General features: G+C 34.9%; 1 protein-coding gene and 1 pseudogene across 2 annotated transcripts; both read right to left on the reverse strand.

Annotated features, from left to right (window-relative positions):
* Positions 1-16162: 16162 nt before the first annotated feature.
* Positions 16163-19013, reverse strand: LOC146944998 (peroxidase A2-like; annotated as a pseudogene). The gene is made up of 4 exons (XR_015026205.1): positions 18730-19013; positions 18272-18463; positions 17264-17428; positions 16163-16838 (listed from the first exon to the last, which is right to left on the reverse strand). The product of XR_015026205.1 is annotated as a peroxidase A2-like (transcript).
* Positions 19014-23181: 4168 nt separating this feature from the next.
* Positions 23182-25923, reverse strand: LOC146944999 (peroxidase A2-like). The gene is made up of 4 exons (XM_085743379.1): positions 25658-25923; positions 25200-25391; positions 24086-24251; positions 23182-23865 (listed from the first exon to the last, which is right to left on the reverse strand). The coding sequence occupies exons 1-4, from the start codon at positions 25880-25882 to the stop codon at positions 23387-23389; spliced, it is 1062 nt and encodes a 353-aa protein (XP_085599505.1). The 5' UTR covers positions 25883-25923; the 3' UTR covers positions 23182-23386.
* Between the last annotated feature and the right edge of the window lie 86 nt (positions 25924-26009).

Here is a 26009-nt window from a genome sequence, read left to right on the forward strand (position 1 = left end):
TCAATTTTGAATTCTTCACATAAAGCTTGCATCATACTATTGTTCAGATTGGAACCATTGTCAGTGATGATTTTATTGGGAACACCGTATCGACAGATGATGTTATTTTTGATAAATTTCACAACCACTTGCTTGGTCACGTTTGCATAGGAAGCAGCTTCAACCCACTTGGTGAAGTAGTCAATTGCCACTAGAATGAAACGATGCCCATTGGAAGCTTTTGGTTCAATTCTTCCGATCATGTCAATGCCCCACATAGAGAAAGGCCACGGGGAAGAGATAACATTGAGAGCATGTGGAGGCACATGAATCTTGTCAGCATAAATTTGACATTTGTGGCATCTCTTAGCATGTTTGTGGCAGTCACTTTCTATAGTTATCCAGTAATAGCCGGCTCTTAACAGCTTTCTTGACATGGCGTGGCCCGAAGCATGGGTCCCAAAAGTACCATCATGTACATCATGCATCAACTTCTCAGCTTCTTGTTTGTCAACACATCTCAACAAGACCATGTCATAGTTCCTCTTGTATATGATTTCTCCGTCCAGAAGGAATTTACTAGCCCATCGTCTCAAAGTCTTTTTATCCCTGTTGGAAGCACTAGGTGGATACTCACGGTTCTGCAAGAATTGTTTGATGTTGTAATACCAAGGCTTTTTATCATTCACATCTTCATCAGCTTGTCCTGGCATATTTTCAATGGTAAACACATGAGCAGGCCTATCAAGGCGCTGCACTTTGATTACGGGCACATCATTCCAGTGATTGACACGAAACATGGAAGACAAAGTAGCAAGAGCATCAGCCATCTGGTTTTCATCCCGAGGGATGTGGTGCAGTTCAACCTTTGTAAAGTATGTTAACAGACGTCTTGCATAGTCACGATATGGGATCAGCTTCTCATGATGAGTTTCCCATTCACCCTTTATCTGATTGATAGCAAGTGCAGAATCTCCATAGATGTCAAGGTGTTTGATTCTCAGGTCAAGGGCTTCTTCAATGCCCAAGATGCATGCTTCATATTCAGCTATATTGTTTGTGCAGTCAAAAGTTATTCGAGCGGTGAAAGGAATGTGGTGCCCCTGCGGAGTTACAATGATGGCCCCAATTCCTTTACCATAAGCATTAACAGCACCATCAAACACCAATCCCCATTTGCTATTGGGATCCGGCCCTTCATTGATCAGTGGCTCTTCACAGTCTTTCGCTTTCAAATACATAATCTCTTCATCAGGGAAATCAAATTTAATTGGCTGGTAATCATCAAGAGGTTGACAAGCAAGATGGTCAGCAAGGACACTTCCTTTGATTGCTTTCTGAGCTTTGTACACAATATCATATTCAGACAACAACATTTGCCAACGTGCGATCTTTCCAGTAACAGCAGGCTTTTCAAAGATGTACTTGATTGGATCCATTCGGGATATCAACCAAGTTGTATGATTCACCATATAATGACGCAGGCGTTTGGCAGCCCAGGCTAAAGCACAACATGTCTTTTCAAGCATCGTATACCGAGTCTCACAGTCGGTGAATTTCTTGCTCAGATAGTAGATAGCATGCTCTTTCTTACCAGTCTCGTCTTGTTGACCGAGAACACAACCCACTGAATCATCTAACACTGACAGATACATAATCAAAGGCCTTCCTTCCACTGGCGGGACAAGGATAGGTGGCTCCAACAGGTATTCTTTGATGCTATCAAAAGCTTCCTGACATTCATCATTCCATACAACAGGCTGATTCTTTCTGAGCAATTTGAAAATTGGTCCACAGGTAGTAGTCATGTGAGATATAAATCTTGAAATATAATTCAGACGTCCGAGGAAACCTCTGACTTGCTTCTCAGTTTGAGGGGCCGGCATCTCTCTGATGGCTCGGACTTTGTCAGGATCAACTTCGATGCCTCTTTGGCTGACAATGAAGCCTAGCAACTTTCCAGATCGTACACCGAATGTGCATTTGTTAGGATTCAACCGCAGCTTGTACTTTCTTAATCTTTCAAACATCTTTTTCAAATACACAACATGCTGCTCTTCATCACTTGACTTCACAATCATATCATCAACATATACTTCAATCTCCTTGTGAATCATATCATGAAACAGAGTTGTCATACCTCTTTGATAGGTAGCACCAGCATTTATCAAGCCAAACGGCATCACTTTATAACAGAACGTTCCCCATGGAGTGATGAAGGACGTCTTTTCTCTATCTTCAGGAGACATTCGTATCTGATTATAACCAGAGAAACCATCCATGAAAGAGAACACTTTAGATTGAGCAGTACTGTCAACAAGCACGTCAATATGAGGCAATGGGAAGTTATCTTTTGGACTAGCTTTATTCAAATCTCTGTAATCCACGCACATTCGAACTTTCCCATCTTTCTTTGGTACTGGTACGATGTTGGCAATCCACTCAGGATATTCAGCTGTCATGAGGAAACCCGCATCAATTTGCTTCTGCACCTCAGCCTTGATCTTAAGAGCCATGTCTGGACGAGACCTCCTTAATTTCTGCTTGACAGGAGGACATTCAGGCCTTGTCGGTATCCGATGTTCCACAATCTTGGGATCTAGACCCGGCATATCTTCATAGGACCATGCAAAGACATCTGGATAGTCATGGAGAAGCTGAATGATCTTCCTTTTCACTTCTGGCTCAAGTGCAGCACCAATCTTGATCTCTCGCTTGTTCTCTTCAGTACCCAGGTTGATAAGCTCAATCTCTTCCTGGTGAGGCTGAATGGCTCTTCTTTCTTGCTCAAGCAGTCGAGTGATCTCATACGGTATCTCTTCATAATCATCATCCTCATCTTCAGCTTCATATACAGGGAATTCAAAATTTGGAGGAACCATAGGGTCACTGTGTTCAACGGGTTTATTATGGTTCAATCTGCATAATATGATTGGGATGATTTTAGAAAAATGTTTTTCATGCAGATTTTTGAAATTAATAAGAAAAATACAGATGTTTTGGTTTTTTCTGGCATTACCATTATTTCCAAGAAAAAGGCACTAAAAAGTAAAAAAAAAACAAAGAGTCGTGAGAAAAACGACAACTTTTATTGATAACGGCAATGCCGAAACAAACACGCCCTTACAATGATATCACTTTCGCCTTGGGCAGAGCGAAAGGATTGTTATTTTGAAAACAAAAAAACATGAGCAACAAGACACATTACATGGAAGCATGCATGACTAAAGGAACATCAATGGCTTCCCAATTTCTCACAGTGCCTCCTGGTATAACAAATGTAGGCACGTGACTTCCTTCAGCAGCATCTTCAGTAATAGCGTTGATGAACCCAGCACTGTAGAAAGTTCCCTTTGAAACAGCAGATGTCGAGGAGAATCCAAGGCCCTCTTTACGCTTGTTTTCCAGAATCTGAATCACTTTGCCCCAGCCAGCAGCTTGCCCTTGTTTGAACAGCCTTCTGGGCGTCCTTTAGTGAAGCCATGCTAGCACCAGCCCTCCGGGGCTCTGCACCCTCAACAGTCAAGCCTTGGAATGACGTCCCTTCTGCGGACCCTGCTTCAACACAAGAGAACGATGATATTTGGCTAACCAGAAATGCCTCCTCACCATATACGGTGACAACCTTACCGTTTCTCATGAACTTGAGCTTCTGATGCAAAGTGGATGTGACTGCTACAGCGTCGTGGATCCATGGTCTTCCGAGGAGACAGCTGTAAGAGGCGTTGATATCCATGACTTGGAAGGTTATTTGGAATGTCTCGGGACCAACGGTGATTGGCAGGTCTACCTCCCCGAGAACATCTTTGCGGGATCCATCGAAAGCCTTAACCAGATAGCTGCTACCCCTCAGGGAAATTCCATGATGACTTAACTGTCTTAGTGTAGACTCAGGCATTACATTCAAAGATGATCCAGTGTCCACCAACACATTGGATATCATGTCAGACTTACAGTGCACCGAGATATGTAGAGCCAAATTGTGGTGTTTCCCTGCTTCGGGGAGTTCTTCGTCACCAAACCCCAAGTTATTGCAAGCAGTAATGTTACCCACTATCCCATTGAACTGATCCACAGAGACTTCACGATCAACATAGGCCTGTTCAAGTACTTTCATCAACACTTTCCTGTGAGTTTCTGAGCTCAGGAGCAGAGACAAGATGGATATCTTTGGTGGAGTCTGCAGCAGCTGGTCAACAATTTTATAATCGCTCTTCTTGATGAGCCTCAAAACCTCATCCAGATTAGACTCTTTAATGGGCTGGCCCGAGGGGCTGGCATTCTCTTCCTCAAGGTTAGCCATGTTTCTTCTCTTGTACAATCTTGTCTGATAAACTCTATCTGGTTTGTAGACTTTGCGAGTACGAGCCACTTTTCAGACTGCGGCAGAAGAACCAGGAGACAATGAGCACGGGAAGCCATTTGTGACCGATGAATGATGCATATGATGCATGATATGCAAATGCGAAAAGACTCTTTTTTGTCAGAGGACTTTGTCAAAGTGGTTGTGAACATCACGGAGAAACATGGTTTTATTTGAAAATCTTGAGCAAAACTAAAAGTTTAGTTGAGATGGTATCACTTGGCGTTCACATCCGTGATGTTCAAAAGATGACTTGTCTAAGTCCTCCGATGAATGCATGAAAAAAAAGTTTATGCATGTATGCATGTATGCATGATTATGTTCAAGTTCGGAGAAAACATGGTGGGTTTGAAGTTCAAGGTCGAGGAGTCATGGGTGGACACGGTGTCCGGTGAAACTAGGGTTTTAGGATAATAGTAACCGGGTTTTAAAAAGGTTCCCAAGTTGCAACCTCTCCGACGTATATCATGGTGCCACGAGACAACACTCGCTCCATGATTATCCGTGGAAGGTCTAACTTGAGTGTAGTATCGCGTGACGACTAAAACTCGAGACAACACTCGGTTTAGCCTCCGCACTACATCCTAGAAAATGGCCATGGATGGGTTTGGTTATCTACGGTTCATAGCGTCATAGAACAATTAGAAGTAAAGTGCCTAAACGCGACAACACGCGCCGACAACATCACCCCCAAAATGCCTCAGCTATGTGGGATTGATCGCATAATCCAAAACACGAGGCAACCCCCGGAATGAATTGTCGATTATATCCCTCCTAAAATCCTAAGTTCACTCAGCCCGGGTGCAGGACTTTTGATATTCTCACCCCACACGTTTGCAAGAAATTTAAACATTTATTCACATAGGAAAGCAAGTAAAAGAAACAAGTAAAAATACAAGCGCAAGCGTGGAAATAAAGACTAGGCGTAACTCTCGAATCTCCCCAGTGAAGTCGCCAGCTGTTTTATCTTGGTTTTCGGGTGTCAAACATTGATTACGTTTGAACCTTTTAAACCGGTGATATCTTATTTTTTCTTGGGAAGGGAAAAAGTAAGCAAAACCCTTGAGAATCGAGGTCCGGGAGTTGTTTTCGCTACGGGAAGGTGTTAGGCACCCATAACGACTATAGTAACCTATAGGAACCGTCTTTAATTTCTACGCGCGCGCTTTATTTTTAAATGCTATTTGAAAGTGTTTATTTAATCCTAGGAGTTTCTAAGTGAAGAATTGGAGGGAGAAGAATGTGTTTGAATTTTTATTTTATTTGAATTGAAGGAATTTTGTTCCTTGCCTACGTACCCGTTTAAGGGATCAAATCCACCGTAGTTCTCTCTCAAAAATGTTTTTGTTTTTGTTGGTTGATTTTAAGTTTGAAAATGAATTTTGAAGAATGGAGATTGAGAGGCCTTAAAGGCATGAGAATTAAGAAATTGTGAGGTTGAATTAGTCATTTGCAAAATATGGTCTAAACATGATTATTTTCATTGAAATTTGATTAAGAAAAATGAAAAAGGAAAATACAATGGGATTTTGATCCCAAGGTTTATTTAGAAAATAGTTTGAGTGATGTTGTTCACATTTGTTTGAAAAATTGGTTTTTTCTAAGTATAAATCCTAGGCATTCATCTAAACATACAATCCTAAACATACATCTAAACATGCATATTCTAGCTATATACCTAAAGTGATGTGTGTGCATGTGTCGGTGCTTGTGTCGGTGTACATTATTAGAGTCCATTGTCCTTTACATCACACCCTAGATACATTTTATGGCCTCTTTGCCAAGAAATTAAAATTGCATAAAAGTAAAATATTACAAAAGCTCCTAAGTTTTACATTCTAACTCTTGGTACAAATTAAATTGCGAGAAATAAAGTGAAGGGGAAAGTGAAGTATGGAAGGCTCATGGTGTATGAAACATGCAACAAAAGGATTAGCAATACAAAGTATAATATGGGAAATAAAGCAAGTAGAAATTGCATGACAAAATGAGCAAAACTTAACTAAAAAGTAACAAAAACTTTAGCCCAAAAAATGGGAAAATGGACTTGAAAAATTACCATAATATCAAAGCAAATTTAAGACTTAAAATTCTCATATCAATGGTAATTTTCAAAGGGTTCATTTCAGCCACATTATGAGAATCATAAGGACAAATATGAGCCAAGGCCTATGGTGCATTTTCAAATCCATTTTTACCCATTAATTCTCATGGTAACAACACACATATTTTACAAAACAAGAAATTCACAATTTGTACTTTCAAAAACAGCCAAACAAACACAATTTTTTAGAAGTAAAACACATCACACATTTGCATATTAAGTATTTAACACAATGTGGCAAAATATTAGAATCAAAAGCATACAAAGACTTCACAAAAATTGACAAAAAAGTACCAAACATCACAAACAAGATCACTTATATTTTCTATCCATTTTTCATGTCAAAAAAGAAAAATTTATAAGAGACTAGTATAAAAATGTCGAGCAAGAGTTTTAAACATGGTTTTTAGAAATGTTAACATGGTTTTTTAACAAGAAATGGAAAGAAATTGAATCAAGGAAGGACAAATTATTTCCTCATTCTTTGATCAATGCTTGACATATAAATACGTCAAGATTCCTCAAAAAATATCAAGAAAATGATTTGCACATCTTTTAGGAATTTTTTTTTTAGGTTTTAATGAGACAAGGGTGTAAAAAGCACTCCTGGGGGGTGTAAACAGCCACCAAAGAACAAACAGCAAGAAGCAAAAAACAAGGAACAAATCAGGCCCAAGAGATGGGTACATCTCTTAAAACACAAACATGTCAAACAAACAAGAAAACTCAGACACTCCTTCTTCCCCAATTTTCCGACGGGGATTCCGGCCAAACCTCCGGTGCCTTCGCCGGAATTTTCCAAGAAACACCTTCTCATCAAAAAAAACTAACACATCCAACACTCTTTTCTCCTCCTAGTCTCGATTTTCACACCAATTTTCAGAAAATTTACAAAGGCTGAATTCTAATTCGAGATGCACCAATTCGAGAAAATGAAAGAGGGAAAGGGAGGAAGAAAATTACCGATCTGATACTCCTTCTTCATGCTTCGCTTTCGGCTTCTGTTCTAACACACACAGCAGCGTCTCCCTCTTCTTCTTTCTTGCTTCTTGAAACCGATTTTGCTGTTCGTTGGGATTGATGGAGATCACGAATTAAAGGACCACAGATGGAAAACTGCAGCGAAACAACCAATTCAGCAAGCCTCTTCGTCGATCTTCTTTCTATGTGTTCCTGCTTCAGATTCACGAAATCCATTCCCTTCCTCCTTCGAATCTGCTCCAGCTTTTCGTGTCCGTTACGGCTTCGATTCTGTTTCGAACTTGCGTGCTTTGATGTTGTTGATCTCAGAAAATTAATCGATGACTTGGTTATGAGCAATTGAGGATGAATTGATGCGGCTTGTTGACGAATTCGAGAATGCTTCGATGAAAAATCGATGAAGTGTTCGTTGTGTTCGTGAGAAAATATTGATGATGATAGTATTGCTGGAATCTTGATTCATGGTGTTCTTTGAGGAAATTGGTAGAAATTGGAGTGTTCGATCCGAGTCGATCTAGAAAATTGGCGGATTAGTGTTTGTATTCGAGGTTGATGGTGGAGGTTGTGAATTGATTGGAGGCAATGAAAATGGAGCGGTGATGGTGGTTAAGGAGGTTGTTGTGGTGGTTAGAGGTGGTTAGAGGTGATGATGGAGGTTGTTAGGGTTTGTTATGGTGGAGGAAGGAGGTGGTTAGAGTTAGTTATGGTGGTGGAAAGTTGTTAGAGGAGAGGGAAAATTGAGAGAAAATAAATTATGAAGTTTGTGATTTTTTGTGGAATTTTTGTGAAAAATGATTAATTGTGTGGACTTTGACCATGACCTTGACTTATATAGGTGATGTGGTAAGCCTTGGACCAATTGGAGTGGGACATGTGGCACTTGACTTGTAACAAACCTTGACTTTGACTTAAAAAGGGATTAAAATGCAAATAACAAAAGTACGAGGACTAAAATGAAATTTAAACTAAAATTGAATTGAAAAAGTAAATTGAAAATTAACGTAAAGCGAGACGATTAAAACAACAAAGCAGATTAAAATGAATCAGCAATTTTATGTGAAATGACCAAAATGCCCCTGGAGGCTTAAAACGACTAAAAAAGACTCAGATGAAATTTTAAAATGGATTTTTTAACAGGAAATTAAAGCAAGAACTTATACAAGACTCAGAGACAATTTTTAGAATTTAAACAGGGCTTTAACACGTGAAAAGACTAAAATGCCCCTAGGGGCAAAACTGACTCGAAATGACTTCAAATGCAATTTTTGGAAAGGGTTTTGACATAGAATGAAACAAAGACTTATTCAAACTACTTGAAAAGACTCAAACAAAATTTTAAAAGACTGAAAGAACTTTTGACATAGGAAATGACTAAAATGCCCTTTTTCATTATTTTTGCAAATAACATTGAAATAAAATGCAGAGAAAGATGCAATTGATCAGAGACATATCAGATGACTTATAATGCAAGAAAAGAAGAATTGAACAAGTATTTTTAGGTCCAAAATTAGGGTATAACACCTCTTAATATCCTTATTGCAAGCATTACTCTTATGGCCTTTCTCGCCACAAGTAAAACAAACGATCTCAGCAGCAGCATCTTTCCTATTCGGCCTCCTCTCATCATTAGCCCTTCTCTTTCCTTTATCAGCAGGAGCACTGTAAGGCTTTGGGCGACTTTGCTAGCCCTTACCCCTCTTCTCACTCACAATCTTATAGTGAGCTTTGCTATCATCTTCATAGATTCTGCATCTGCTCACCAAAGCAGAAAGTCACGGATCTGTTGGTAACCAATGGCTCGCTTAATATCAGCATGCAAACCATTCTCGAACTTGATACACTTAGAAAACTCAACATTGTCTCCAGTATAGTGTGGATAGAACTGAGCCAGCTCCACAAACTTTGCTGCATACTCTGTCACCGACATGTTTCCTTGCTTCGGCTCAAGGAACGCGATCTCTTTTCTTTCGCGAACATCTTCAGGAAAATATTTGTTTAGGAACTCCCGCCTAAACACAGCCCAAGTCACAACTGCATCACCTTGCTCTAATTCAGGCAAGAGACTCACCCACCAATCATCAGCTTCCTCCGCTAGCATGTGCGTACCAAAACGCACCTTCTGATCATCAGTACATTGCATAACTCTGAAAACTCTCTCAATCTCCTTGAGCCATGTCTGTGCTCCATCAGGGTCGTACCTTCCTTTGAAAGTAGGAGGATGATTCCTCAGCAGCAATCGCAGCATCATTCCTTCCAGCCATTCTAGTTCTCTTATAACAGATCAAATTTGCAGCCTCCAGGTCTCTCCTCTACATAACAACAAAATCAGCACAACTGAGACAATATAAATTTTCGAACGACTCTACATGGCTCGACACGACTCTACTAATTGGCCGGACGGACCGACCTGCTCTGATATCAATTGTAACACCCCGTTCTCCCAACAGTCGTAGTATTAATTAGGATAATCATAGTAAATCATACAACGGAGTGTCACACTGCTTTTTAAAAATTCATAAATAGAAAATAATTATTTATTTAAAACCAAGATTAAGAATATCTCAATAAACTGCAGTGGAATAATTCTTTTAGAAACTATAATTCAACATCATCCAAATTCAACATCAATGAAATTCTTGGCACGTAGGCCTCAACAGTTAAACATTATTCTCATCAATAATAAACGCTAACAACAAGTCTTTTCAAAACATGATACATAAAAGAATGAAAGAAACATTCGCGACGATTCCCATCCTAATATGTATCAGAGCCCTAGACACTTGAGCCAAACAATCCTACTATCCTTCCGAACCTGCGCGTTACCAACGTAAGGGCAACATTACAACAGAAGGGGTGAGAAACTTATCCAATAATAATAATATATAATTCATTAAATTAATGAAAATACAACATATCACAACAGGCATCATCAATAGTGTATATAAAAGAATACATATAGCAACAATATAATCATCTTCAGCAACAACAACAACTTCGTTATCAACAACGACACCGACAACTCGACAATGCGACAACGACAACAACAACTCGACAATGCGACAATGCAACTTTTAAAAACTTAACAACTTAAACCAACATGAAACTTCTTGATATGCAAATGCATGTGGTACCATTTCAGCAACATATATGAGCGTAATTAGGCTCTTCAACATGTGAGCATAAAGCTGTCGAGCTTAAAGCCCCCAACGTAGTTTGAGCATAAAGCTGCCGGGCCTAAAGACCCCAACGTAGTTTGAGCATAAAGCTGCCGGGCCTAAAGCCCCTATCTTTAATGGGTATGCAATGGACTCAATCTTCCTACAACTTAGACAACAACGGGAACATCTTATACAATACCATAGTCAAGGACAACTTCTTAAATTCTTGAAATTTAGACCGTCTCATGCAACTTCAAAACTTTGAACGACACAATACTCATCAACAATGAAACAACAACTCTTATTATACAAAAGTATTAACACATACATTTCATATAGTACAATCTTCAATAATAATATTCACTTCATAAACATGGCTTAATAAATCAGGGAAACTTATTAAAATGCTTAGAATAGACTCCTAGTGCACGAAACAAAATTCAAAAAATGGCAGTACAGGACCAAGGACGCTAATAGAACGCTTTTGGGACGCTTTCGCGTCCTGTTCATAAAAATTCTGGGCAACTACATGGTGAGGACGCTTTCTGGACGCTAATGGGAGGCTTTCGCGTCCTGTTCATAAAATTCTGGGCAACTACATGGTGAGGACGCTTTCTGGACGCTAATGGGACGCTTTCGCGTCCTGCTTCAGATTTCAGAAAAATTGTTGCGATTTCAACATGGCTTCACCCAAAAATCTCATCTTTGATCCCTTAATCACCCAAATGGTTTCACAAACATGTTTATAGGTTCAGTAGACAACATGGGAAGCAAAACAACATATAATCATGCAATTCAACAACATAATTCATCATAATTCATCATTTATCATAACTCATCTAACCCTAAAATCAAGAACAACAATTCATGAATTTTCAAAATTATATACCATGATTATTGAAAGGAATCCCACCCTTACCTTAATTCAGCAAAACGAAACGAAAAACTACAACAATTGATTCCTTCCTAGCTCTCTCTTGGTTCTTCTCGTCTTTTTCTCCAAAAACTCAGTTTATCTTGTTTTTACGTGAAAACAGTTTTTGTTTCTGACTTTCCTTCTTTTACTCCCAAAAATATCACTCCTTTCTTTTCTCACTTAACTCCCTTAATTTCTATTAATTTCTACTTAATTCCCATTAACCAAAAATAAATACTATTTCTATATTATTTTCTATTTCTCATATTATTTCTATCAAACAATAACAATATTCATTTAAATAATACACAACTCCATAAATCATATAATAAAATAGCATCACACCATATATCACATAAAAATCATATAATATATATATTTCACATAAAATCACATATATATAACAAATAAAGTCATATAAAAATATTCACACATCTATTAAAAATAACAGAATAAAAATGAGGCGTTACATGATTTGGTAGAACTGTCTCATTTATAAAAATTGAGAATTTCTTTTTCACCCTAATCATTTCTCGCACTTTCTTTTAACATTTCAAAAATGCCTTGGGTTTTGGATTAAATAATCCGAAAGAGGATTTCTCCTATATTTTTGGTGGAAAAATGTTTTTTTTTCAACAACTCAAATTCTAAAATAAAAATAAAAATTATTTGAATTGTATAATTCGAACACCATTATACACCAGAATTTGAAGCATATAAAGGACGCGGTCAGATTATAAAATCTGAAAGTGCTTGTTTTTTCAGATTATAAAATCCAAACACCCCCCTCTCGGATTTGGATTTCCTGCTGTTACAGCAAGATTCTGTAACAGATCAGGACCGTCTGATTTATATTAACGGCTCAAATCACTCACCTATGTTAAACTGATGTCTAATCTGAACTGTCTGTTCTGATATCAACGACTGGGATTTATTACATCACCAAACTGTGTGCTTTTCTACAACACTAAATCCTGGTCCCCCCTCCCTATACACCCTCTTGTGCAAAAAATAATAGAAAAAACATATTTGGAAAACATAATCTGAACTATATCAGTTAGCTTTCAGTGATTTTTAGAATTTTTTAGTAGTATTTTATATTTTGTTATATTATTTGATAGGTTTCGTATTTTTTCACTTTTTTTAGGACAAAAGTCGCAATTACTAAAATGAGAGGAAGTTATGGTCGTTACTAATATGTATAGGTATGTTTCGGATTATATAATTCAAACGGACAAAATGAGAATTTTAGAGAGCGCATGAGAAGCTTGTATAGTGGAAAAAGAAATTCCCTAAAAAAAAATTGTTTGGGAAATGTTAGGGTTCTATAATTTCGTGCATACATATATTCTATATGCATTTTTTTTATGCAATTTGAATATGGTGGATAAGGATAAATGACCTATGTTGATATTATATACATAGATCTATATTATTATTATTTTAAGTAATCTTCTCCTTTATTTTTTAGAAAATATTTGGTGGACACCAATTAAAGTGTATATATTTTTGTTTTTGAGAGAGATTGAGAGCGATGTGGTAGATTGATGATGTGATAGAAAAAGAGAAATAAAGAGAAATGGTAGAGAAAAGCAATGACGTTCAATTCTTAAGATGGGTGAAAGTTTGATACAATATCTTTGGTTTTAGTGTAGACACAAATGAAAATAGCTCATACTCATGCTCTTAGTGGGGCCCTCCGATATAAAGGTTAACCACGGGTGGGTCATCAGCTTGATGAATTGGCACCACGAAAAAACGACATATTGTCTTATCTTGTAAGAAAAACATGTTAAAATTTTACAAGTGATAATTCTATAATGTACTAATTGTGATTACAAAAAGTAATTTAAAACTTTGAAGATATTTAAAAAAATAATAGATTGTTTTATGGATGCAGATTTGGTGCTGTAACTTTGTCGAACTTTTGCAAGAGATATTAAAATTTCGAAGGTACACAAGTGTTTATTTAAATGGTGTTTATTACACTAAATATTTGTTATTTGAAAAAAAAAAAATTGTTTATTTAAATGCAGAAATAAAAAATCGCGACGGATAATATTTGAAAAATCAAAATTTGTTGAATTCTTTTAAATAATGTTGCATTAAAAAATTAAAAGAATCTTTTATTTTAAAACAAACTTCTTTTTATTTTATGGGAAATGCTAACCATTGCCCTTGGGGCTATGAAGCCCGGATACTCCAAAACGGAGACGTACCTGTACCGGATACGTATCGGATACCGATACTCCACGGATACTCGCGGATACGCACCCACGAAGTATCCGAATTAATTATTTAAATTTTAAAAAAATATTTTAACGGATACTTATACGATACTCCGCAGATACACAAGGATACTTATAAGATACTTCACAGATACGTATCCTAGAAAAAGATGAAGAGTAAAAAAGTGAGACAATGTTGTAAACATTCGGTGGAGATATATATGATTCAATTTTAGATATGCTTCACTAGAATTGTTTCTCGATGAACCGCTTAAAATTATACTTCTTGTGAATGAAGGTAACGATAGAGAGATGATTCAGTTAATCAATATTAGATAAAGTTTGTGTTGAGTTCTTTTAATGAATGTTTATTTTCTTCAAGTATTTTATATACATATAAGTTTTAATATAAAAATTTTGTTGACGTATCCTAGCCGTATCGTATCCTAAATTTTGAAAAATTTACGTATTCGCGTACCCGTATCGTATCGTACCCGTACCGGTATCCGTATCTGGGCTTCATAGCCTTGGGGCATTGGATAAAGGAACAAAAATAAATTTTTTTTTGGGAAGTGATAAAAAGTGGTCAAGTCAACATGTAAAAAGTTTATAAATTGTTGTTTCCAATGTAAAGCTACTAATTTTGGTTACCTTAACCATTGCCCTGAGGGCAATAGTTAGCAAAACCCTTATTTTATAGATCAAGCTGTAGTAGGATGGAGGTGGAACTATAAATTAATCAAATTGTTTTAAAAATTTGACTGACAAAATGCTCTACAAAATAAAACTAGTTTTCCGGACATGATGCTAGTAACCAATTTACTAATATCGGCATATGCCATGCCATTATCCTGATTCCAATACAAGTTAAAACTGTTGTTTGCCCTCTTTCAAAATAAAAATAGAAATTTGTTTACTTGAATATTGTGTATATGTCAAAAAGGGTTTGGCTCGTTTAATTGTTCCATTTTATTGGAGAAATTAAACACATGCCAAATATCTAGTCACATCCCACTTATTAATTAAGTCAAATACCATTCACGATCTTTTAAGTTACATGATTATAAAAAGTTAGTTCTTTAAGTTTTTTTTTGTTACAAATTGGTCCTTTATTTCATAAAATATTTGCACCATTATCCTAATTTCATCATAAGTGTGTTATTTGGTCTTGATTCAAAACAAAGTTGACGATTACTTGATTTATAATATTGTCGGTCAAATATTTATATGTAAAATTAGACTTGAAATTCAAAAACAAGAAGAAGAAAATGTGTATAAGTAATCATGTTTGATGTCATAAACACTTTTGGACCTATCATCTTAATGTTAAATGGTCTATAAACTCTTTTTAATGAAGTTGGCTGAAAAGATGGATGACATCGTAAATATTCTATGGCTTAAAATGACCAATTTGTAACAAAAGATAACTTAAAAGACCAATTGATAACAAAAAAAAAAAACTTAAGGGACTAATTTGTAATAAACATATAACTTAAAGGACCGCGGAAAGTATTTAGCCTATTAATTATTCCTCCAAGCCCGATTGAACATGTCATGTCTACCAAACCAAATTATATATATATATATATATATATATATATATATATATATATATATATATATATGCAAAAAGAAAAATATTTTCATTCACTAGTACATCAAACAAAACTATAAATGCAGCATCACTAAAAAAATAAAAAGAACGAATCTACCTATAAACTTACAATATTCAATTTAACAACATACAACGGCAAAATATTTACAAATAATATAAGAAAATTAAAGTAACTGGATATATATGTTTTCGGGTCTGTAACATTGACGATCAAAGTCATTGATTAAATTTATAATTGATTGAAGTCGATTTTTCAATATGAATTAAACGAACACTGCACCAAGATGAGAAATCAAATGTCGCACCAAGACGATTAACAACATAACATCGCACAATCAAACAAAAAAAACACATGAAAAACGAATGAAAAATCTAATACTTGTGAAAATCACATATTTAAATTAAAAAGATAAAACAAATTATTGATGGATTATTTCATAAAAAAATATGACTCAAAACCACCTTCTCCGATGAATGCAGAAGAAAGAGAACTTACTAAGGTAGTTTCTCTCTATAAAAGACTTGAATAAAAATCAAGTTTTGATGAGTACAAGATTTGAATCTAGGGAGACAAGATTTGAACCTAGTCCTTGTATATACTCCACGAAAATAATAACATTTCTGACAAAACCTCGTGAATACATATAGCTACCAAGACTCTTAATACGATATAATGCCAAACACCACGAAAAACAAGCACAAAAGAAAAGAACAGCTAGGAAAAGGATGAGAGACATGTGTGAAGATGATTAATCCACCGGTTATGGTAATCATAAGCGAAAGTAGAAACTGATGATATCTCATCTAAGAGTTACAAGAAATGAAAGATACTTGGTTTTATTAATATGACATATAACTATCAATAGCCATAGATTACAAAATAGATCTTACAAACACACTGCATTCAATAACCATAGATTACAAAATATTAATACATCACAATCCAGCACAAGAGCACATGTATGTGCCCTAGAAAACACTCTTTATTGGGTAGATACCTTTCTCATGCAAACTTGTCTTAAATTACTTAGAATGAGCTAACAGTACCATCTTCCTTGGTGACTTTGGTAGCAAGGCTAACAGTATTAACAAAGTTACAGTGTGTTCTAACTTCACCTTGAGTTTCATTTAACACTCCAATATTACCCATTTTAATCATAGAGGCCTTAAAAGCTTCAAAGAAAAGAGTTTGGTTGTTGTTGAAACTATTGACAATGGCAGTGGTGTTTGCGCCGCTTGTGGAAAACAATTCTTGGTCACTCTGAAACAAGCCCTTTTGAATCCTTAGGTTTGAGTAGTAGCTCGAGTCGAATGTATCTGGAGTGGTTGGGTCCAAATTGGTGAGTGTGCTATTAGGTCCATCAATGGGACATATTGTTCTCAATGTTTGTAAGTAGGTTGTGTTAAGAGTTGGATCGGGTTTTCTAGTATCGTTGAAATTGTATAATCGATCAAAGAACAATCCACATTGACCTCTACCAATTGTATGAGCACCTAATATTTTTTAAAAACATACACAATTAGACACCACATATACATACATAATGAGGTATCAGCTCAATAATTTTAACTTTTTATAACCTCAATTGACACAATTAAATCCCGTTAGAGACAGTTGTAAATTGATTAATATTAATGCCACTTTAATTAATAATAATAATTTTCTGTAACCAAAATAAAAATTAATAATAATTTTCTCTTTTTCAATTTTTTTACCGCACACATATGTAGAAATATATGTACTCCCTCCGTCCCAAAATATAAGCAAAAATTGGTCAACGAAAGTTAATGTATTTGGTACAAATTTTTAACCAGATACATTAACTTTTGTTGACCAATTTTTGCTTATATTTTGGGACGGAGGGAGTACACTAATGTTGCGTACAACTATAGCTTTTTAGGAGACAAAACTTTTATACCTGAAAGTGCAACAAATCAGTAATGTTGAGACCTTGTTTAGCAAAGGAGGATATTAGCTGAGTAAGATCAAATTGGGGACCAGGAAGGTTTGAATTAGCAAGAGTTTGATTTGCATTCAAACTATCTCTTCTTCCTAATGGAACTTCCCAATCAGGACCAAGAGCCTGCAAATTATGTCACCAGGAAATATGAGGCACAAGTAAAAAATAATAGTCTCACACCTAGTATAATAGTTATAAAAACGTAAAAAGAAAAGAAAAAATCATACAAGTAGTAGTAATAATAATAAGTCGTGAGGAAAAAAAAAAGTTTATTAAAAGGAATTAAAGAAAGGCATTTTTTAGGTACTTGTCAAATATTCCTTTTAGTCTACTCTTTATATTAAGACTAAAATCAACAATAGGAAGAAATTTTGTAGGATTAAAAAAAAAAGAACTAGAAATAAAAAGTAGTATATTTGCCAAAACTAAAATTATAACAAAACAAATCTTTTTATATTATTTTTTTTGGTCAAGTTGATCTTTTTATATTTAGGTTGAAACTTTCAAGTTACTTACAGATGGAATCCTATACATTTTTTAGTACTATGGAGAAACCTAGCATCAAAGATGGCCGGCTAAGAGGCTTTCTTTACTAATGACTTGTATAACAAATTCATCAACTCATTTTACATTTTTTTTTCTCGTCCTTGAATGAGCTGGCAAGTTTGGAGAATGAAGAACAAAATAAGAAGAAATTTAATTATAAGGAAGAATATGCATTTAAAAAATTAACAGAAACATGGTAAGTTTCTCTGATGTCATCAAAAAGGAAAAAAAAAAGAAAATTTGAGAGCATATTTAGATTTGTAGTATATGATGGAATGAGCAGGGTCAACCTAATGGTAAGACTATTAAAGTTCTCATTTTAGATATCTACTAATGTCACATATATACTTACTCAAAAAAAAAAAATGTCACATATATTAAAATTTGTTTTAAGTCTCAGTTAGAAGATGTGGAACATACCAGAACTGTGGAAATATTAGCACCAAGTGCAAGAATATCCGCACAAGACACAACACTAGGACAAGCAAGTTCCACTGCGTCTTTGATTTGATTCACAACATCCAAACCTCTTATGGAGTTTTTATTTGGCCTAGCTCCTTGCTCGCTCACGATAGTATCAGTGTCATTTAACAAGATTGATGCATCACAGCCCTTACATAGATATAACATATATGAGCTACAAATATCCAAATTTAGTAATGTTTTTAGAGTATTAGAAAATTCGTAAATATATTACTCTTCGTATTGGTGCATATTTAAATTTATGGTGAGTTTGACAAAATCACGTAGTAGCATTGTAGTTTGATACTTTAAACTTTTAACAAAATCACAGGTGTTTTGTGATTCTATCAAACTCATTGTGGCTTCAACAAAATCACATTGCAATTATTATATATTATATATAATATAATACATACTTGAACAAAACAATCATGAAAGTGAAGCCTAATGAAACTGGCAAGCATACGAGGATCTGTCTGAGAAACGTTTGCTAAGACTTGTTTGACAATGGAAGTGACATTTGGACAAGTGTCCTTGTAGAAGTTAGGATCAAGTTGTGCATTTGAAGAGAAGGGAAACCCTCCAAGCACAACCACTACACAGCACAAAGCTGCCAATATGAGATGAAAAGAAGAGTTCATTGTTATTATTTCTCTTGTTTTGAACTCTGAAATTTAATTGTGTCTACCACCTATGGGGTTCATATCTATTTATATAGAGAGAAATGGCTTGTGGATGCAATGTTCCTGCATTTCATCATTTCGTGCTTCGGTCGTTCAAATTATTAATATTCAAATCTTCAATCATGTTGCTCTAACAATAGTCTATAGAGAAAAAAATAGTTCAAATCTTCAATCATGTCTATAGAGAAAAAAAATGAAAATAGTTGAAATCGATGTCCATCGTAACCAGGTACATATTGGCAAGAACTATTTACGTCATTGAAAATTTTAAATATGACGACATTTTCTCATTTAGGGTGTGCTTGGTTGTGGAGAGAAAGTGAGAAGAAAGAAGTAGTTGAGAGAGAGAGTTTGAGAAGAGAGAAAGATGTGAGAAATAAAGATGATTTGATGTATGGTTTGAAAGAAAGAGATGAGAAATTTAGAAGAGAGAAGTGCTGATTGTTTTTAAAAATACAAAAACACCCTTGATATAAAAATCTTTTCATAAAACTAGTATGTTTTATATTTAATTAAATTTATCGATTGATTAACTTAATTAGTTAACTGAGTTATTTTATTAATAATTTCACTACCAAAAAACAAAATTTATTAATAATTTTAACAAGGTCTCCGTGAGCTTATTTCGGTTGGTAGGGATATTGCATATTTTATGCGAAGGCTGGGGTTCTAACCTCGGATACCCCACTTCTTCACATTTAAAATGTGAGTTTTAGTCACTAAGTTACTTAAAAAAAATTAACAAGGTAAGTTAATTTATTTTATTATTATTTAAATGAGCTTATTGTGAAAAAGGAACAAAGAATAACGTGAAAACATTGCATAAAAGACAAAAAATGTGTGTTGGTGTCTTAAATCGAAGGACATAAAGGGCAAAAGCAACAAATGAATAACTTCTCTCATGTTTCTCCGCTAATTAGGGGAGAACAAAAATTGTGTAGGACCCACGTCAGTCCCTCTTCTCTCTTTCTCGCCTTTGCCAAACAAGAGAAATGCCACACTTCTCTCCTCTTTCTCTCGTTGATGTCTCTCTTCTACATTTCTCTTGTACCAAACAGAGCATTAGGAATGAAGATTTATATTTTAGAGAATTTATATTTATGGACATAGGTAATAGCTAAAGGGGAAAAAATAATCTAAATTGTACATTAATACTAGATAGATTAAATAATATACTATATAGAGAGATGAGCGAGAGAGTTAGAGAGAAAAAGAGAGGCGGTGGTTCAAAGCCAAGCCTTGGACCACCATGTCGGTTTGCTTCGTCGGCTGATAGGTTATATGGGAGGGGGGCATATGCCAAGGATGCAGAAATTGGGGGGAATTGGGGAGAGTGGACCGAGATGAGAAACACACGGATGAAAGCGATGAGACCAGAGTTTCAGAGACATTGCAGACAGCAGGAAAGCAGCATGCATGAAGGATTTGGCGTGGACAAGGGTTATGTTTCTGGACAACGGAGGAAAGGAAGGTCTTTTAATCAATTTGACAGGTTTGATACGGATTGGGATTCGAAACCTAGGGTTTTTGATGATCACAGGAGAAGAAGGTTTGTTTCTCGGAGAAAGGGAAGGTCAACCACCCGCCGCGGTGAACATTCTAGATTACGGGTGGAGGTGGAATCACCCTACAGCACGGTGTTGGTCTGCTCTTTCATGGCAGCAGTACACGCCCCTTAAAGAAGGAGAGGATAATTGTTGATGGTCGTACAAGTGTGCGTAAGTCCTCTCACCACATTGTGAATGAAGGCTTTTATCAGGTAAATGATGTATTCTATATTACTAATTTTCCTGAGGACCTTGAGTTAATTGATTTGAGGAAGGGACTAGTAGTTTGCGGGATTTTATCTGATGTTTTTGTTTCAAGAAACCGTAATGTTAGAGGGCAAGTTTATGGTTATGTTTTTAATGTGATTATCCTTTTAAAGGCAGTTTGAGCTTGTAGATTTATAACTTTTTGTTCGGTGACAAGTTACATTACAAGTCTAGAGACCTTAAGTTGTTTACCTAAATACTAATTAGAGTTAGGTTGTAGGGTGTGTTTAAATTTGGGGTTGCTTTTGAAATTTACAATCAATTAAGTTTGGGGTGGGGATTCTAAAGAACTTAAAAGATTAAATATCTATTCAAAAATAAATTGATAAAGTGCACAAAAAGGTGTAGAAAAAAATAATAATAATAACAATAGAGACAATAAAAATGAAGAAAACAATAATAATATTGTCTCATGGTCACAATAGTTCTCTAGTACTTAACTACTTATGTTTAATTTATGGGGTGAATGAGGTAAATGTACAAATTTTCCAATGTGGTAGGAATGCGTAACTCCAATGTTTGTTTTAACCTACTTTCTCAAAAATTATCCCTCCTTCACCGAAGCCTTGTTACAACCTTTAAAGACCTTGACATTGTGTGTTGACATTAACTTTAATTGTCGCTTAAAATATTTTCAAATTTATAGTAATATGTAGACAAGCATGTCGACGGTGGAAAACACTTGTCAAAATCTTGTGTGAAGTTATGAATTGTGATTGTAGTCAAGCCATTTGACTCATCAAATGGTTAGCAATGAGATGAACTTTTAGTATTATCACTTGGTTAGATAATTATTTTACTGTAGTTTGTCAATTTTACAAGTAAATTCCTTGAGGACAAGGAATGATTTGACATGCTATCATTACATATTTTTTTTCCTATTTATTTTGATGTTTTTATTGCGTCTGTAACAATTTTAGACAGCCTGAAGGTGAAAAAAGAAGAAAATATCAAGAAGTTGAAATTAAAGCATCGTGTCACGGTTTTGCAACCGTGACACAATTTTTCAACCAGAAATTGAAGTTGCCACTGCCAGAATAATCGTGTCACGATTACATGATCGTTACACGGTTTGGAGGTGTGCCAGAATACAAATTTGAATTTATAGAAGCAATCGTGTCACGATTTTGCTCATCATGACACGATTTTGAGCACCCAAGACCTTGCCTATATAAGCTAAGCTTGTTTTTGGAGAGGGGGTTCTGAATTTTGGAGATCTGAAGCATGATTTTTAGAGCACAAGACTGAAGAGGTGGCCATTCCACCAAATGTGCTATATTGAAGTTTTAAAAATTTGACTGACAATAGTCTACAAAACAAAACTAGTTTAGTTTATAGAACTGATGCTAGTAATCAATTAACTAAATGTCATGCTAACAAGTGTCTTAAGGCGCTTGTTAAGGATTCAAAAGATGAAATAATTTATTTATTTATTTAAAAAAAAAGAGAAAATAATTTATAAATTTTAAGTAGATTTTTTTAAAAAAATTTATTGAATACATAATTCTAAAGATAACGTTTTTTCTTTGAACATAAATTTCTCTCTAACTACTATCGATATATGCCATTATCCTATTTCCAAGACAAGTTAAAACTTTTTTTTTAAAGAAAGAAATATTATTATTTTTTGACAAAAACAAAACAATATTCATTTATTTTAATTGATAGAGTACATCGTTTAACATCGTAAAAAACAGAAAGGATAAATTTGTGAGCAAACTCATATCATCCAAGTTAATAGCATATAACGGTAAAATAACTACAAATAATATGATAAAATTTTAATGGACCAAACACCCATACCTCCAGATCTACAACGTTGACGACCAAATAATTGAATAATCGATCTTTCAATAGCAATCAGATGAACACCCCAACAAGACGTGAAATCAAACAATACCGCACAAGACGACGTATAACATAGCGTCAATCATAGACAATGAAATCACGAAGAAAAAACCTAAATCTACGTAAAAATAGTTTATTTAGATTGAAATAGAGAAATTAAAAAAAACAATGAAGATGTGTAACCACACCTCAATGAAGAAAATATAAGAGATTAAGATCTTTTATTCTGTCTTAATTGAAACCCGTGACTCTTCTTTTTATACATTTATGATCACAACCCCGTGACTCTTAAATAAGACACTTATTTTTACAAGTACAAGTAACTTATAGGAAAAGACACTTTTTAGTATACACAATTTTATTATTATCCATGTTGGCGTCACGGTGTCTCTGTTGTATCCGGTGTTCGTGTGTCCGTGCTTCATAGATATAAGCAAATGTTAACTATTTCTTTTTTATTTAATCATAGTATATATCTCTAAAATATCCTTAATCTAATTACAGGAATTGCATGAATCAAAAGTGATCAAACCTTTTTTTTATATACACAATTTTATTAATATGACATATAATTATCATAATAGAGCAAAATAGATCTTACAAACACTGCATTCAGTAGCCATAGATTACAAAATAAAGTACAAAATATATCACCAGCAAGCACAAGAGCACACGTATGTTCCCCTAGAACACACTCTTTATTAATTATAGGTAGGTACCTTTCTTACTTAGAATGAGCTAACAATACCATCTTCTGATGAATCTTTGGTGACTTTGGTAGCAAGGCTAACAGTATTAACAAAATTACAATGTGTTCTAACTTCACCTTGAGTTCCAGTTAACACTCCAATATTACCCATTTTAATCATGGAGGCCTTAAAAGCTTCAAAGAAAAGAGTTTGATTGCTGCTAAAGCTATTGACAATGTCAATGGTATCAGCACCAGTTGTGGAAAAAAGCTCTTGATCACTCTGAAACAAACCATTTCCAACTTGGAGATTGGAGTAGTAGTTTGAGTCGAATGCATCGGGGGTGCTTACGTCCAAATTGGTGAGGTTGGTAGCTTGATTGCCAATATCAGGGCATATGTCTCGCAATGATTGTAGTAACGTTGTGTTAAGAGTTGGATCTGGATTGCCTGTGCCGCTGAAATTGTATAATCGATCAACGAATAAAAGGCATACACCTCTTCCAATCGTATGAGCACCTAAAAAATGATCAAAGCATATACAATTAGACACCGAGTATACCTACATAATGAGTTATAAGCTCAATGATTTTAAATTTTTTTATAACCTCGAGTTTAAATCTCCTCAGAAACGGTTGTAAAATGTCCACATGATTTTTAATTAAGGACACACATATAGGAATATATGTACACATGTTTTGTGTACATATATAGTTTTTAAGGAGACAAAGATTTATACCTGAAAGTGCAACAAGATCCGTAGTGTCGAGACCTTGATTAAGAAAGGAGGTTTTTAATTCGGTAAGAAGAAATCGGGGACCAGGAAGGTTTGAATTAGCGAGAGTTTGATTTGCATTCAAACTATCTCTTCTTCCTAATGGAACTTCCCAATCAGGACCAAAAGCCTGCAAATTAAATGTCACCAGGAAAAGTGAAAATCCACAAGTAAAAAATAATAGTCTCACGCTGTAGTATATAATAGTAAATAACAATAATAATAAAAATAATAATGATAATAATATTAATAGTTTTTAAAAAAAAGTTGTGAGAAAAAAAATTAGTTTATTAAAAGACATTTTTTAAAGGTACTTGTCAAAAATTCCTATTAGACTTTATCTTGAGAGACCAAAATCGATAATATGAATAAATTTTGTAGGGAATAAAACAAAATAATAAGGATCAAAAGTTAAAAATAGTATATTTACAAGGACAAAAAATAAAACAAAATAAATTAAGGAACTTAAATCAAAACCATTGACATTTGAAGGTACCATTTGAATATTTAAACCTTTAAATAATATATTTTAATTGTTTGATCTTTTTCTATTTAGGCTGAAACTTTCTAGCTACTTATCGGATGGAATCCCAGTCCTTGATTATAAAATCAAAGATGGCCGGCTAAGAGACTTTCATTGCTAATGAATTGTTTTAACAAAGTCATCAACTCATTTTATTTTATTTTTCTCTCTCCTAGAATAGTGGGCAGGTTCGAAGAAGATCATAATTTTTTTGAGTAAACATGTCTATTAGAATTTGAATAAGATAAGTTTTAAAGATAATGAAAAACAAAATCAAAAGAAAGAACAATTTGCATTTTAAAATTAACAGAAACATGGATAAGTTTCTCTCATTTCATCATAAAGAAAGAACAATGAGCATGGTTGACCTAACGGTAAGACTATTAATCAAAAAGTTATTTTTATTAAATTTTGTAAGTAAAAAGGTCTCATGTGGAAGAAAAAAAAGGCCACATGTTAAAACTTGTTTTACATCTCAGTTATTATTGAAACTTACGGAGTCGTCTTAGGAACGAGATATAGAGAATGTGAAGATATAGAAGATGTGGAACATACCAGAACAGAGGAAACATTGGCACCAAGTGCAAGAATATCTGCACAAGACACAACACTAGGGCAAGCAAGTTCCACTGCGGCTTTGATTTGATTCACAACATCCAAACCTCTTATTGAGTTGTTATTTGGCAAAGCTCCTTGCTCACTCACGATCGTAGAAGAGTCATTCAACAAGAGTGATGCATCACAACCCTTTCATAAACATAGATATCAAATATATGAGTTACAAATATCCAAAACTTAGTTAGATGTTGGTGAGAAAATTGAGTTGACTATAAAAGATCTGATTAACTTGGTGCATATTTAAATTTACAGCGAGTTTGATAAAATCACGTAGTAGCACTGTAGTTTGATGCTTTCAACTTTCAACAAAATCACATGTGCTTTGTGATTCTATCAAACTCGTTGTGGCTTCAACAAAATCACATCGCTATTATAATTTATACTATAATACATACTTGAACAAAACAATCATGAAAGTGAAGCCTAATGAAACTGGCAAGCATACGAGGGTCTGTCTGAGAAACATTTGCTAAGACACTTTGAACAATGGAAGTGACATTTGGACAAGTGTCCTTATAGAAGTTAGCATCAAGTTGTGCATTTGAAGAGAAGGGAAACCCTCCAAGCACAACCACTACACAGCACAAAGCTGCTAATGTGAGATGAAAAGAAGAGTTCATTATTATTTCTATTGTTTTTTGAACTTTTGAAATTTAAGTGTGTCTATCACATATGGGGTTCATGTCTATTTATATAAAGAGAGAAATGGCTTGTGGAGACAATGTTCCTCCATATCATTTCGTGCTT

Source organism: Medicago sativa, chromosome 2, assembly GCF_051527215.1.
Source record: "Medicago sativa cultivar Bolivia chromosome 2, Bolivia_mono, whole genome shotgun sequence".
Lineage (NCBI taxonomy): Eukaryota > Viridiplantae > Streptophyta > Magnoliopsida > Fabales > Fabaceae > Medicago > Medicago sativa.

What these genes read in the sequence shown, in the direction of transcription:
- LOC146944999 (XM_085743379.1), bottom strand. Translation starts at nt 25,882, where the DNA reads ATGAACTCTTCTTTTCATCTCACATTAGCAGCTTTGTGCTGTGTAGTG. An exon ending in TTCATGATTGTTTTGTTCAA is followed by an intron (nt 25,392 to 25,657) that starts GTATGTATTATA and finishes TGTTTATGAAAG; the next exon opens with GGTTGTGATGCATCACTCTT. An exon ending in GGATCTTGTTGCACTTTCAG is followed by an intron (nt 23,866 to 24,085) that starts GTATAAATCTTT and finishes ATCATTTTTTAG; the next exon opens with GTGCTCATACGATTGGAAGA.